Source organism: Antennarius striatus, chromosome 5 (assembly GCF_040054535.1).
Source record: "Antennarius striatus isolate MH-2024 chromosome 5, ASM4005453v1, whole genome shotgun sequence".
NCBI classification, from domain to species: Eukaryota; Metazoa; Chordata; class Actinopteri; order Lophiiformes; family Antennariidae; genus Antennarius; species Antennarius striatus.
In genome coordinates, this window is record NC_090780.1 from 25,377,811 (window position 1) to 25,392,376 (window position 14,566).

General features: G+C 51.1%; 2 protein-coding genes across 3 annotated transcripts in view; both read right to left on the minus strand.

The window, feature by feature from the left end:
• Positions 1–920: 920 nt before the first annotated feature.
• Positions 921–3,577, minus strand: si:dkey-19e4.5 (UBA_like_SF and PTH2 domain-containing protein). 2 transcript variants are annotated; one of them, XM_068315056.1, is made up of 7 exons: positions 3,383–3,577; positions 2,679–2,795; positions 2,248–2,319; positions 2,054–2,125; positions 1,875–1,972; positions 1,679–1,793; positions 921–1,592 (listed from the first exon to the last, which is right to left on the minus strand). In XM_068315056.1, exons 2-7 carry the CDS (start codon positions 2,787–2,789, stop codon positions 1,506–1,508), a joined length of 555 nt encoding a protein of 184 aa, XP_068171157.1. In that variant the 5' UTR covers positions 2,790–2,795; positions 3,383–3,577; the 3' UTR covers positions 921–1,505. The 2 variants fall into 2 exon arrangements, with proteins under 2 accessions (XP_068171157.1, XP_068171155.1); XM_068315054.1 differs by having other exon boundaries at positions 2,054–2,128; positions 3,383–3,576.
• A 681-nt stretch (positions 3,578–4,258) lies between these two features.
• plxnb1b (plexin b1b) overlaps positions 4,259–14,566 on the minus strand; it is a 50,136-nt gene continuing 39,828 nt past the window's right edge. Inside the window, exons 12-38 of the mRNA XM_068314430.1 lie at positions 14,426–14,560; positions 14,227–14,349; positions 14,030–14,123; positions 13,766–13,944; positions 13,548–13,699; positions 13,364–13,469; positions 13,102–13,238; positions 12,844–13,020; positions 12,563–12,752; positions 12,231–12,473; positions 11,970–12,149; positions 10,950–11,098; positions 10,367–10,467; positions 10,066–10,283; positions 9,665–9,843; positions 9,525–9,591; positions 9,307–9,453; positions 9,023–9,188; positions 8,413–8,516; positions 8,235–8,319; positions 7,972–8,138; positions 7,365–7,525; positions 7,138–7,285; positions 6,969–7,033; positions 6,162–6,237; positions 6,018–6,092; positions 4,259–5,925 (exon numbers count right to left, since the gene is read on the minus strand). Coding sequence (XP_068170531.1) covers positions 5,821–5,925; positions 6,018–6,092; positions 6,162–6,237; positions 6,969–7,033; positions 7,138–7,285; positions 7,365–7,525; positions 7,972–8,138; positions 8,235–8,319; positions 8,413–8,516; positions 9,023–9,188; positions 9,307–9,453; positions 9,525–9,591; positions 9,665–9,843; positions 10,066–10,283; positions 10,367–10,467; positions 10,950–11,098; positions 11,970–12,149; positions 12,231–12,473; positions 12,563–12,752; positions 12,844–13,020; positions 13,102–13,238; positions 13,364–13,469; positions 13,548–13,699; positions 13,766–13,944; positions 14,030–14,123; positions 14,227–14,349; positions 14,426–14,560 — 3,729 coding nt within the window. The 3' untranslated portion in view covers positions 4,259–5,820. The remainder of the gene's footprint in view (positions 5,926–6,017; positions 6,093–6,161; positions 6,238–6,968; positions 7,034–7,137; positions 7,286–7,364; positions 7,526–7,971; positions 8,139–8,234; positions 8,320–8,412; positions 8,517–9,022; positions 9,189–9,306; positions 9,454–9,524; positions 9,592–9,664; positions 9,844–10,065; positions 10,284–10,366; positions 10,468–10,949; positions 11,099–11,969; positions 12,150–12,230; positions 12,474–12,562; positions 12,753–12,843; positions 13,021–13,101; positions 13,239–13,363; positions 13,470–13,547; positions 13,700–13,765; positions 13,945–14,029; positions 14,124–14,226; positions 14,350–14,425; positions 14,561–14,566) is intronic.

Genomic DNA, 14,566 nt, shown 5'->3' on the forward strand with positions numbered 1-14,566 from the left:
GGCTGCGGTGATAAATGCCAACGTCATTTGTTGCAGAGGCCATCGACCGTACGTAGATATACGGTGAATGTACGTTAACGCTAAAAATGACCCCAAAAAAATACCAGATAACCGTAGAATTTCTACTCAGAACATCACAAAATATTTTGAAACAAAAATTTTTTATAGAAATGCGAATTTTAAAAAATAACATCCAGAATCATTTTTGATTAAACATTTTAATTAATTTTTTTTTATTTTTTAAAAATTCCTTTTCAAAAAAATTGACCATATTTCAATTTTTTTGCTTTCTTTCCAAGGTCATTCTAAGGATAGTTTACGTCAGGCTGCTACGGCAAGCGGTGAGCATTCATTACGCGATTGCCTTTGTTACTGCGTGGAAACAGCAGTGTCATGTGGCGGCCGGAGCCCACGCACCGCAACATGGCTGAAGGCAACCCTCCCCCCACATCCGCTCGTAATTCAGTCTGTTTGGAAGGTTTAAAAAACACACAACCCAGTCTTCTTGTTGCTTCACCTACAAGCTCTTTAATCGTCCACGAACACACGACTTCATCACAGGAGGTATCAAAATGTGTGCATGTTGCTAAAAATCAACCATTTTTAATGAATAAAGGTTACAAACACACTGGAGTCGTGGACCGATCACGGCCACAAACAGGTTTGTGAGAAAAGTAAAAACAGCTCATACATTGTTCTTTGTGTATAACATGTTTAGCGTGCTAAACTACTCGCCGAGCCTATAGGAATTAACACAATCCTTTACGTTTGAGCTCCACGGAGCTTCTCCACTAAACTTCACCGATACAATCCAAAAACAACGTTTCTCGCATAAAGAAAACAAAAGAACAACCAGGTCCAGCAGCCGTGCGTACAGGTTTAGGATGGCACACCACAGATTAACACAATAAAAGTCCATGTATAGAAAATAGACCCATTTATTCATATTACATATTATTGAATCAATACGATGGGCATCTTTGGGAGAAAAGTTGCATACAACACAATCATTTAAACGTTTTAGAAACGTGGGTTCATGTCAGTTAATAAGTTACCCTTCATTCACGGGTCGTGGATCCGACGGGGGGGTGTTAACTCTGCTATAGGTGTGATTGTAATTACATCAGGTGTGAATCTGAAGCTCATGTTTAGCTAAAAGAATGGAGGTCAAACCAAAAAGACTGATCTGAAACCGGACGACAGACTCGATGTGTTCTGATTGTTCTTCTAAACTGATGTCCTGTTGGAAAGAAGGGAAAAGGTCACCAGAGACCCCCCCCCTCCTCCTGCACTCAAAACAGCAACAAAGAACGAAAGGGAAACAAATGGCTGGGGGTGGGGGGGTTGTGTTCCTTCCTCCAGATCTGGTTTTATGGGTTGTTTCTCTCTTACATGCCGAGACTCGCGTTAGCGGTGGGGAATAGCGCCATCCGGTGGTGGCCTGGCGGTACTGCAGAAGCACCACCACCACTCCCCTCCCCTCCAGCGGGGGTTCGCCTCCCCCTTCAGAGCAGCTTGAGACTCCCAGTGACGTTATTCACCATATCTTCCTCCCCCATGATGGCCAGGACAGTGCGGGACCCGGCCTCCACCTGCAGGGAGAATAAAACCGGTTTTATTAGAACAAAAATAAAACTAAGGAATGCGGAAAAACATAAATATTATGGTCTGGTCCCACCTGGGTGAGTCCTGCATCCTGGACCAGGTAGGTGGGCAGGCTGAGGCTCATGGCCAGAGCCTGCAGCTCCAGCAGGTGGGCCACGTTGGTGCCCTGGACCACCACCTTCTTGGCTCTGCAGCAACGTCCAATCAGAAGTCAGCAAGTAATAATAAAAATGAAGTTATTATTTACAGTTAAACACAACAGGCCCCACCCGCTGTGGTCCCACTTCCACGCCATGTCCCTCCAGCTGTTCTTCTCCTGCGTGGCCTGGTACAGCCCCACCGCAGCGTGACCCACCTGAGCTGCCACCTGCACACACACACACAAACGGTGGATGAGTCACGTGACAACACGCTAGCCTTAGCATGTAGCACATGCGCTCAGACTCACTTTCCCGACGCCCATGGCGAGGTCCATGTTCACCACGAACACCATCTTGAACACGAGGTCGTCGTCTCCCTCCTCCTGGGGGGGGGGGGGGGGGTCAAATGGACAGACAGACACTGAGACGTGGTTTGGGTTGGGCTCCACGTGGTCACATGATCCAAAGTGTACCTGGGGGACTAAGGCTATCTTATGGGCACCTCATTCTCCAGCTTGTTGAAGTAGTACATGGCCGCCGCCTCGGCAGACACGTTCCGTGTGTGAAGAAGTGCCTGGAGACGAGAGAAACAAACCAACAAACAAAAAAAACTTTATTAGATGAAACCCAGTTGGTTCAGACACGGATCAACAATCAATTAACTATTTTAGATAATTAAAATCTGGGGTTTATTTAATTATTTTTCCCCCCAATTTTGATTAACTTAATCCATTTAAATTTTTTAATTAATAAATTAAAATATTTAGTCAATACATTAAATAAATCAATAAACTAATTGGGCATTAACAAATTTAGTGAATAAATTAATTTAATAATTTCAATATAAATTAAATTCATTCATTATCAAAAATAATACAATAATTAATTTAATATAATTTATTTGTAATAAAAAATAAATATTGACATGTTCACCTGTTTGGCTGCCTCCTCCGGGATGTCCAGCTCGTCCCTCAGCTGCTGCAGGAACTCGGGGTTCACCTCCTGAGGGCCCGGATCCGGGCCCGGCTGATCTGATGGCTCCATGGCTCTCTGCAGAAACCGAACGCAGCCCGGGTCACCCCGATGCGGCTAACAGGCGCTAACAGACGGGATGCGGCTAATATAAAGTCGTAAGTTGATGTTTTCACAAACAAAGCCTGTTTTCATAAATAATCTAAATTTAATTTATTAATTTCTATTAATTAGTAAAGTGAAAATGACGTCAACTAAATTCTAACATGAGCAAAAAGGACTCAACATCCTAACCAGCTGTTAGCTAGCTAGCCGTTCTGCGCAGTGACGAATGAAACTAGCATTCAAATTAGCATATAAGACAACAAAGCTAACTTAAAACAAACATGTCTTACATTTTTAACAGCTGAGAAGTTTAAAAATAATCACAAACTACACAAAAAAATTTTTTAATTCGACGCTGAACCACGACAGAAAATAAATATGTCGATCCCTAACAAAGGCAGTTAGCGTTAGCCGCTAACGGGCCTAGCAGAAGCCCTTTACCGTTAGCCGCTAACGCTAACAGGCTGCTGCTAGGCCCTTTGGCCTTAGCCTCAGCTGCTAACGGTCCCAGCAGCAGCCAGTTAGCGGCTAACGGTCCCAGCAGCGGCCCAGAAACTTGCCTGATTTCCGGCTTCCTCCAAACAAGCGACGGCGGTGACCGAGCGGCCGGTAGGACCCACACGACCCGGTTCGAGCGGCGGCGGAGCGAAGAGTTTTCAGGGCAATTTCCGACCGTATTGTCTTCCACGTTATTCCATGACGTCAGCGCTTAATGCGGTCGCCTCACCGTCAGGGCGGAGTGACATGACGTTTATGTGGTGATGCGGTCGCGATGTCAGCGGAAGATAAACCGTGACGTCATGTGAAGAGTTAAAAATCTGTTTTTCAGAAATATTTTTCAACTCTTGAACAGTTTAGGATTCAATACAAGATTAGTTTCAATTAACTGTTTAAATTATGAATTTCCTAGTTTGGGATCATGAAGGTACAGATATGATCCAAACGAAAGGCGAAGCGTCTGCAAGAGAAACCTGAATCAAAACTTTATATAAAATAAACGCATGTGTTTTGTTTAAATAACCAAGAAGCTCAAAATACTGGAACTACACGATTTCAAAATTGTTTTTTCTGACATACGTTCAGTTTTCAAATAATTTGATTATTAATTTTATTAATCTTAGTTATTTTTAATTTTATTGTTTAAGTCTATTGATGCTGCTGCACCATGGCAATTTCCCAATTTTGGATCAATAAAATCTGTCTATATGTCATCTTTTTAAAGTATGAATAAATTTAATGTCATGATTTACAACTTAAATAAAAATGACATTGACAGAAATTAGCTTCCATTCTCTAATAAGCACTAGATTTTATTTTACAACAGAGTTAACGGCTCTGCATCCTCATCACCACGGTAACCAGGGTTTTGTGGATCCCCGCTGGTGTTCTTTGTGTTACTACAGCTGGAACCAGCTGGAAAAAGAGCCGAGGCGTCCTTTGGAGAATAGTTTATTACCTCAGCAGGAGAGGCGATGCCCTCTCTCATTAAACAGGTTAAATCACTACAGTTACCTTTAGATCATTATGTACAATGATATTAACACACAATAAGAAACATCTTAAAATGCTCCTTGCAGAGCCTGCTCTACAATCATACAGCCTACAGGAGTCCTACGTCCACCTCAGACTCAGGATCTTCACGGAGCGTCCCAATCTGAACGTGTTTGGTAGAACCCGTCACCACGCCCGGGGGGTGTCCTTTTATTTTTGGTCGCTGGGGTTCCGATATCTTCACCAAACCGTACCTGAAGCACCGAATAATCAGGCACCAAATTTAACAGATATGTGAAACTGAAGGGATTTGAAATGCGTAAAGTTACTGAACATGAAATCACACGTAGATGGGGTTCAGCTCTAATCCCAATCTTAATTTAAATGCGTCCCCATCAGTGCGACGCCGTACCCAGCCCTACAATCCCCCATAATCCGTCTGGTTGTCACTTCAATAATAGAAATGTGAGACGACACAGACGTCTGTGACGGGATTAGAACACTAAACCAACCGGACAGACAGCAGATATTCCCCCTTCTCCTGTCGGACACGTACCGTTACCTCCGTCTGAGCGGAACTCCATTTAACGTGAAACCAAAGGAATGTTAAAAATGTACAAAACAAACATGAGTGACTGATCAAAACCATGTCACACACACACACGTGCAGTGTGTGTGTGTGTGTGTGTGTGTGTGTGTGTGTGTGTGTGTGTGTGTGTGTGTGTGTGTGTGTGTGTGCAGACGGTCAGCATCGGGTCTTTCAGTCACAGGAGTGTTGATGCAGCGGAGTAGGCTGAGGTAGAGCGAGCGATTGGTTTCAACTACGGGGGGTGGGGGGTGACAATGTTGTGACCATGGTTACAGGGACACGCCTCCAAACTGACGACTGACCATAAAACAGCTAAAATATTAAGGAGCTCTTACTTCGACACGTAGAACGAGAAAACAAACACGAGATGCGGATTGACGCCCAGGACGGACGACAAACACAGAGAAACAACTTCTGAGAAGACGTACCGCTGGTGAACCCCCCCAGAGGGGAAACAGCTACATGGGATCCTCCATGGATCAGATGAATGTAGATCAACTGATCATGGATCAACTGACCGTTAATCAAGTGACCGCGGATCAACTGAGAGTGGATAGATTGACGACTGATCAACTAATCATATGGCAGGTGACCGTGGATAAACTGACTGTAGATCAACTTGGCATGGATCAACTGACCGTGGATCAATTGGGTTCTAGTATGTCAGGTAGGGTCACATGACCAGGAGACATAAATGACTCTTTTTGTCAGAAAGCATCCAGACCAAAGCAATCGCTGCTCGCGTGCGTAAACGTAGCGTCCAAACGTCCCCGCCGACCCTAGAGAAGAGGGGGACGTCCCACTCCCACGCCTTCGTCTGTTGCTCTCCTGCATTCCAGTTCGACCTGCAGGGAACGAGTCTCTCCGTTAGAAGCCCGCCCACCCTCCCAGGGTGCACCGCGGCTCCGGCGGGCTCTGTCACAAGTCGGTGACTTTATTCTCCACCGCCGCCGCGATCTGCTGCAGTCTGTAGCCGAGCTGCATCTTCTGGGCCGTGGAGTCTTCCTCCAGCGCCGTGATGATCTGAGGATGAGGAGGAAGATGAACGGGGGATGGGTGGAGAGACGTTAGAGGAGAAAACAGACACACACACACTGCTGAGTCAGCAAACACACCTGGTCGTAGTATTTGTTGATGTACTTGTACAACTCGTGCAGCGCCACCAAGTAGTTCAGCTCTCCAGAATAGTTCTGAAACACAAACCGGAATGTTAGCGAACTGGGTGGATATTATGGGATGTGAAGTTCAGCAGGACTCACCCTGGACAGTTCAGCCAGAGCAGAGTTCATCTCCTGGTCGCTGGCTGAGATGGTCTGTCTGATGTCAGCGTAGTACCTGCAGGGGCGGAGATCGCTGTTACGTCACGCCGACGCACGAAGAATCACACTGATAGTACAGGTAGTCCTCAACATACGAACACAACGGGTTGTGAGAGATTGTTTGTAAGTTGAATTTTTATTTATTAAATTTCCGTCTATTAGCTCCATCTGAGGTCATTTAAATATTACTTCTCTAAATACTAAAGTCTTATTCCCTCAGACTGACCAGCAACAACAGACATAAAACACAGAATAAATTACATACGGGTTCAGGTCGTTTAGAGTTCAATCTTTCTGATTTAAACGTCGGTTTTTCAAATAAAATACACAATAATCAAAGTAAGAAAAAATATATAAAAAATAAGAATAAAAACATGTAATCACATTAAAATAGTTCCATTATCTACCGTTAAGTGTCACTCATGATTCACATGAATCTTTTAATCCAGATTAGTCCAGATTAGTAAATTTTAATCCTGATATTTTAATCCATGAGGACAAGAAGAAGTAAAGACTTCAAGGAACTCTCCACCAGTGTTTAAGATCACCATCAACAACAGTCAGAGTCACCGTTGATGTAGCTACATGTAGCTACATTCTACAATGTGTGAACGCAACGGTGCTGCTCAGTGGGGGTTGTGGCATAAAGGGGAACTGCGGGTCGATAGTCGGAAATGGTGAAACGTGTTCGTATCTCTGAATGTTCGTAAGTTGAGGACTAGCTGTGAATAAATAAACAAAGCCCACCTCTCGACCATCTGCTTGTAGCGGGGGATGTCTCTGGCGTACAGCAGCTTGTTGATGGGCGAGTCCTGCTCAGGAAGACAAGGAGGAATGAGAGGCGTGTTTCTCTTAAACGTGGACGAGTGTTTTTTTGTTTGTTTGTTTTTCTGGTCACGTTCGCTCGTGTCCTCACCCGCCCCAGCTTGTGCTCGGCGATGGTGCAAGAGTCCATGAAGGTCTGGGCGATGACGGACAGCACGGCGTCCACGTGGTCGGACGCCTGGACGTCGAAGATGAACTGGGGGTTCTTCACGATGTTGATCCAGAAACGCAGAGGCAGACTGGAGACAGGTGGGAGGCGTAGCTTAACAACAAAACCCAATACAGCGTCGTGATTGGCCGGAACCGTCTCATACGTACCTGTTGGTCTTCCAAATGTGGATGGTCTCCGGGTCGGTGATGCCGTGTTGTCCTGCCTGGTCATCCAGCAGGTCGAAGAAGTACTTGACCGCCAGCGGGACGGGTCGGCTGGTGCTGAGGATAACCGTGAACAGATCGTCCACGAACTTCTGCAGCGTCCCCTGGAGGAAGACGAGGAGGAGGCGGAGTCAAGAGGACAGGAAACCAACTCGTGGGTGATGGTGAACACTGCATACGTGTGACAGTCTGGTGAAACTATGTTGCATGTCTTAAACGGCGGTTTTGAAGGACATCACATTGCAGGTCACCCGAGGATAGATGACGTCCGGAAATACACAAAGTCCTCAACATACGAACATTCAGAGATAAAAACAAATGACATACGAACAATTCAACTTATGAACAACCTCTAGGAACCAGATGTGTTTGTATGTTGAGGACTAGCTGTATTGTACAGTCTCTGCTAACATTGGTAGCCATCGATTACGGCCGTTATTGATACCCTTGAGATTTGATGTAGCCAATTTTACAGATCAAGAGCAGTTAGCAGCAGCTAGCATAGACAAAGGCGCTCCCGGTGGGCAAAACTGAACTCTGGGAACAGAACCTTCATGGACAGCAGGCGGGTCAGGTAGATCTCGGGGATGGCCTTGGGTCGCTCCCTCTCCCTCAGGCTTCCCCTGCGGTGTTTGGGCAGCTCCGGCTCCTCGCTGGCCTTCACGAGGTGCCACAGTCTGACTCCGCCCTCGTCCGCATCCTCCAGCATCGGCGTCTCTGCAGAGGTATTTCCACAGCGTCACTTAAAGTCACATCATTCTGAAAGTTCTGAAAGCGGTTCTGGGCCACGAGAAACGGATCTATTCAACTCACTCTCTCCGGCCACGTAGTCATGGTTGTCATGGTGAATGTGTTTGGTGTGACGAGGTACGAGCGCTACCGTCGCTCCATCAGGGACCTGATGGGCACAAAGGGCAAAGTCAACATTAACAAAATGATGACACATTGGTTGTTATGGGTCTTCCTGCGAGTTGGAGGCGCGACCTCTGACCTTGTAGTGCTGCAGGGTGTTGAGGCGTTTCCAGGTGCCCTGAACCACAGACGTCAGGTCCTCGTCCGACAGGATGAGATGACCGGCGACACCAGACCGCCACTCTGAGGGAAACACCAGACGGTGTTTGGTCACGGAAAAGACTAGATCCGTATCCCGAGATTCTACAACCCCCCTTTGGCACCCCCTGGAACCCCCTTCAACCATTTTTGAGGAGCCAGACAGGTTTACGGTCTAACAACTACAGTCGTTGTAATGTGGATATCACTGACCACACCCCACATAAGCTGGGACAAGACCAGCCACCTTCAGAACTGAGAAAGCCTCTTGAGTGAGAGGCGAAACGTCTTCAAGAAACTTTCTTAAAGTCTAGTGGATTGATTTAAACAGCTTTGGGTAGGTTCTACTGTAGGTTCTACTGTAGGTTCTACTGTAGGTTCTACTGTAGGTTCTACTGTAGGTTCTACTGTAGGTTCTACTGTACTACTCTCTGACTGGACTTTTGTTGTATTTACCACCTTTTCCTGTAGAGGGCGCCACAGCTCAACAAATATCCCATCAAGCTCTTGAGGACCAGTATGTTTCCCTTCTCCCCCCCCCAGTTTCTCACCAAGGTCCAGCGAGTCGGCGTGGGGCCGGTGGGAGAAGGAGGTGCCCTTGTACACCTGGTCCAGCAGCTTCTCCTTCACCTGGGTGATGGTGTCGCAGTCCAACACCTTGGCGGGAAGCGGCTGGGTCTCGTTCACGCCTCCGCCCTGCACCAAGACGTTCACTGTCTGCAGAGGACGACGAGAAAACGGTTGGAAACAGGAAGGAGAAACCCCCCGAAGGTGGTGGTGGTGGTGGTGGACGTTTGGGGGTACAGGAAATGCTTCAGGTGAGTCCCCTCCTCACCAGGGTCTTGTACTCCACATCCTCCCGCAGCAGGCGGTTGTCGTTCAGGGTGTGCTTGGCCTTGCCGGTGACGGCGTCCACCGGTCCCTTGTCCACCTGGTGCTTGATGGCGCGGAAGAGCATGTAGAGCGACTCCCCCGCCGAGTCCTGGAACAAACAGGAGTCCGTTAGTTCTGTCCTGAGGCGACACCGGGACCGGGTCGCTCTGCAAACCTCACCCTGAGGAACGTGTAGAGACAAATGGACATCCAGTTGGTCAACAGCTTCTCCACCACCGTCTCCGTCCTGCGGGAACAAGAAAAACACGGTCAAACATCTTCCAGACGCACCGATCCTGATCACCTGCTCCTCTTCTTACCGTCTCAGCATCAGCTTGGGGTTCTTGGCCACGTACTGCTCCACCAGGTCGTTGAGGAGCGTCTTCAGGATGTCGGTGAAATACTCCAGTTTGCCGTGCAGCGCCACCGTTAGCAGCGACGCCACGTAGGCCCGGTCCCTGGGCGAGAACGTCCTCTGGCTCTCCAAGGTGTGGATGAACTGGGAGTAGAGACCAGAGCGAGAAGTCAGCCGTCTACTCGAGGCACAGGTGCTACCTCCAAGCCTCGTTCGAGACATAGGTGCCACCCCTAATCCTTGCTCAAAGCAAAAGGCGACACCACAAAGCCCTGTTTGAGACACAGGCACCATCTCGAACCTTGCTCGAGACACAGGCGCCACCTACTTGAGGCACAAGCGCCACCTCAGTGACGATGACTTTACCTTGGTGAGGAAGAGCTTGCTGTTCAGCAGGTTGGACAGCTGCACCAGGCCCTGCTCCACCGTCTGCCGCCGACACTCCTGGACGTCCAGGTCGCGCCTCAGCGGCGACTCCCGGTGGCCGGGGAAGAAAATGCGTTCGGCGTACATCCGATAGTCGAGGAACGGGATTCCGGAGCCGACCAGGTCGCTGGACATGTCCATCATTTCCGTCATCAGGTCTGGAAAAGGGCAGAGGAGGGGAGCTTTGTTGGATATGATCTGATACACGAATGATGCATGCTGGGTAGTGGCGTGCTCTTACCTGTGAACTCCTTCTTGCAGCGGTCTCTCACGCTGGTCTCCAGGTTCTCCAGCTGGATCTGGACCTTCTTGTAGTCCCTCAGGGCCTGTTTACTCTTCCTCCTGGGAGAACAGGAAGTCAGACGGGGTCCGGTCAAACCAGTTTCACACTGGATTAGTGGGAATCCAGTGAGACTGGAAAAGGCTGACTCAAGTAATCTGACCCAACAAACCCCCACTGGTGAGGATTGGGGTTAATCGGGAGGCAGGGGGGGGGTCATGCTGGGTCAGGAAATGGAAACATTGGCTGATGGGTAAAACCCAAAGGTCACGTCTTCAGACTGTCGTTAAAGACCAGAACATGACTTCAGGTCCAGTCCCACAATCCTGGTACCGATGGTCTAACTGGTACTGATGGTCTAACTGGTACTGATGGTCTAACTGGTACTGATGGTCTAACTGGTACTGATGGTCTAACTGGTACCGATGGTCTAACTGGTAACGATGGTCTAATTGTGGAAGTAGTGTCACTTTTCTGTTTCGATAGTCTCCAAACTGAGCACACACACACACACACACACACACACACACACACACACACACACCTGTAGATGAGCACGATGATGAGGACGATCAGCGCCACGATGGACGCCCCCACGCCGACCCCGATCTGGGCCTCCAGGGGGAAGGTGGCGAGGCTCAGGTTGTCGTACTGAACTTTCCCCAGAGAGACGTTCAGGTTCCCCATCTGGACCTGAAAAACACACACACACACACACACACACACACACACACACACACACACACACACACACACACACACACACACACACACACACACACACACACACACACACACACACACACACACACACACACACACACACACACACACACACACACACACACACACACACACACACACACACACACACACACACACACACACACACACACACACACACACACACACACACACACACACACACACACACACACACACACACACACACACACACACACACACACACACACACACACACACACACACACACACACACACACACACACACACACACACACACACACACACACACACACACACACACACACACACACACACACACACACACACACACACACACACACACACACACACACACACACACACACACACACACACACACACACACACACACACACACACACACACACACACACACACACACACACACACACACACACACACACACACACACACACACACACACACACACACACACACACACACACACACACACACACACACACACACACACACACACACACACACACACACACACACACACACACACACACACACACACACACACACACACACACACACACACACACACACACACACACACACACACACACACACACACACACACACACACACACACACACACACACACACACACACACACACACACACACACACACACACACACACACACACACACACACACACACACACACACACACACACACACACACACACACACACACACACACACACACACACATCATGTTACAGCCGCGTCCTGATTGGCCTGTCCGTTCAGATGGGAGGCGGGACTCACAGTGAACTCTGGGAGACTGTCGGAGCCCTCGCGCTTCCTGCCGTTGGCCACCGGCGCCGGCTGCTGGGGCGGGGGCTCGCAGTACAGGTGGTTCCGGGTCAGGGTCTTGACGGCGCACACGCCCTCCCCCACCAGCACCACCACCTCGTCCTTGGAGATGGCCAGGTCCAGGTTCTCGCCCTGGGGACGCGTTCAGGTCAGATACCTCACAGACACAACGACCCCCACGCCCCCCAGCGGGGGGGAGGGACTAGAACCGACCTCCAGCTGGATGAAGCTGCCCGGGTTGTGCCGGTAGGCCTTCAGGGGGTCCTGCTGGTTCAGGGGCCGCAGCACCGGGTTGGGCTCGTAGCTGAAGCTCTGGGGGTTCAGGCGGCTGAAGTCGAAGCGCAGGTTGTCCATCAGGAACTCCACGGTGACCTTTGACCCCCAGACGGAGGCATCGACGGTGGGGGAGCGACACAGGATGAGGGTGGAGGAGTTGACCTCACAACGCGCCGTGAACTGGGGGGACAGAAGCAGGGGGGTGTGGGGGTCGGGTCAGTCTGGATCTGGAGTGACCCCCCCCCCACCGCCACCACACACACACACACCTGTTTGACGGAGCAGGGGGGGTCTCCGGGGCAGGAGGGGTCGGGAACCATCCGGGGTGTCCGTCGCAACGTCTCCCTCCTCCTCCTCCGGTTCTGGGTGACGGGCTGGGGGGGGCCCACCGTCACCAGCATGCGGGGCTCCTGGACCACGTCCAGGTTGTGTCCCGACACGTAGATCAGCCGCCCGCCGCTACACACACACACACACACACACACAGGTCACGTCAGGACGTCTGGGGGGGTCAGGTGCAGGGGGGTTGAGGGGCGGAGCCAGGACTCACTGCAGGAAGCTCCTGGCGGGGGAGGCGGAGGTGATGTTGGGGTTCTGGGTGTAGCGGTAGGAGGAGGAGTGGAGGTGTCGCCGGCTGGCGCCGTAGTGGAGGGTAACCCGCTGCTCGCCCGTCTGGTTACTACTTCCTGTCACGCAGCGAACGCTGGAGCTCTGCACCGCCGAGGCTCTGGGGGGGGGGGGGTCAAAGGTCAGACTGAAAGCTCATTTGAATGAAATCATGCAAAGAAGAGACAGAAGCCACGCCTACATGTTGCAGGCCACGCCCCCCACGGTGACGCTGAGGTCAGCAGGTCGTCCCGTCAGCAGGTTCCTCCCCGTGATGGACAGGAGCGTCCCCCCCGCTTTGGGTCCGCGTTCAGGGGACATCCCCATCACAAAGGGGTCCTGGAGGGACGGGGGGGGGAGTTAATGACACACACACACACACACACACACACACACACACACACACACACACACACACACACACACACACACACACACACACACACACACACACACACACACACCTGGTAGCTGAAGGTCTGGCTGGAGCGGCCGAACTCCCCCCCGCTGACTTTAACCGACACGTGTCCCTCCTTCTCCCCCCCGCTGGCTTTGGTCCTGCACACGATCCTGAGGGGGGGGTTATTTTTTTATATTTTAGAACACGTCAAACTTCTCTCGTGACGCCCCCCCCCGGCGCGTTGTTACCTTGACGACACCTCATAGAGGGAGGGGACGACGGCGCAGGGGACGCCGGCGACCGACACGGAGTGTAGGATGTCCTCCGCCTTCTGGCCCAGGTTGGACCCGGCGATGGTCACCAGGGTGCCCCCCTCCAGGAGGCCCGACAGCGGCTCGATCTGAGGGGGAGCGACAGGTGAGGACCAGAAAGCAGGCGTTCAAAGGTCAAAGGTCGCAGCGCTCACCGAGTGGATGACGGGGGCGGGGCACGTCTGCTGCACCGGTTCGCCGCAGGAGTGTGAGAAGAGGCAGCGGGCGCCGCCGCCGCCCCCGCCCCCGCCGCACCACACGCAGCCGTACTTGTGGTCGGCCGTGTGGCAGCGGCTGCAGTCGGAGCGTCCGACGGAGCAGTCGTACAGCGTCACTGTGGGCGGAGCAAACCAGAGCGTCAGTCGGTAGGCGTGGCCCCGGCGGCGGCGCGTGATGGGATCAAATCCCTGCGACCTCACCGTACAGATCGGCAGGACTGTCCACGTGGAAGGTGTCCCGCCGCTTCACGTACACCATGGCGTTGTACTCCTCCGCCGGGGCGGAGTAGGAGTACTGGACAAACAACAACAGGGGGAGGGTCAATCAAAGCCGTTTGACTGTCATTCAAGCTGTTTGGTCGTCGTTAGCGACGCCTGAGCCGGTGACATCATTGCACCTGGTGCAGCTGACAGGTGATGTCAAAGGTCGTCGGGTTGAGGTCGTCCGTCTCCACGTAGGCGTCCACCACCACCGTCTGGCCCTCGATCACCAGCACACACTCGTAGTCCAGCTCCGCGTCCTGGACGCACATACGCAAAGCATGATGGGAGTGTGTGGGTCGTACACACACACCTGTGTGTTCAGGTGCGGCGTACCTGGTACAGGTGCAGGTTGCGAGCCAGCAGCGTGATCTTCCTCTCCACTCCGACCGGCAGCAGCGACGAACCCTGAACCTTCTCCACGCAGGGACACGCAGACGACCCCCAGCTGACAAACGAGCCCTCGTCCCCCTACAC

Excerpts from the sequence above, each read along its gene's own strand:
- si:dkey-19e4.5 (XM_068315054.1), bottom strand. The coding sequence starts at position 2,789 with ATGGAGCCATCAGATCAGCCGGGCCCGGATCCGGGCCCTCAGGAGGTG. Across the intron at positions 2,320-2,678 it reads CGGAGGAGGCAGCCAAACAG|GCACTTCTTCACACACGGAA; the intron begins GTGAACATGTCA and ends TCTCGTCTCCAG. Across the intron at positions 1,794-1,874 it reads TGGAAGTGGGACCACAGCGG|AGCCAAGAAGGTGGTGGTCC; the intron begins GTGGGGCCTGTT and ends ACGTTGCTGCAG.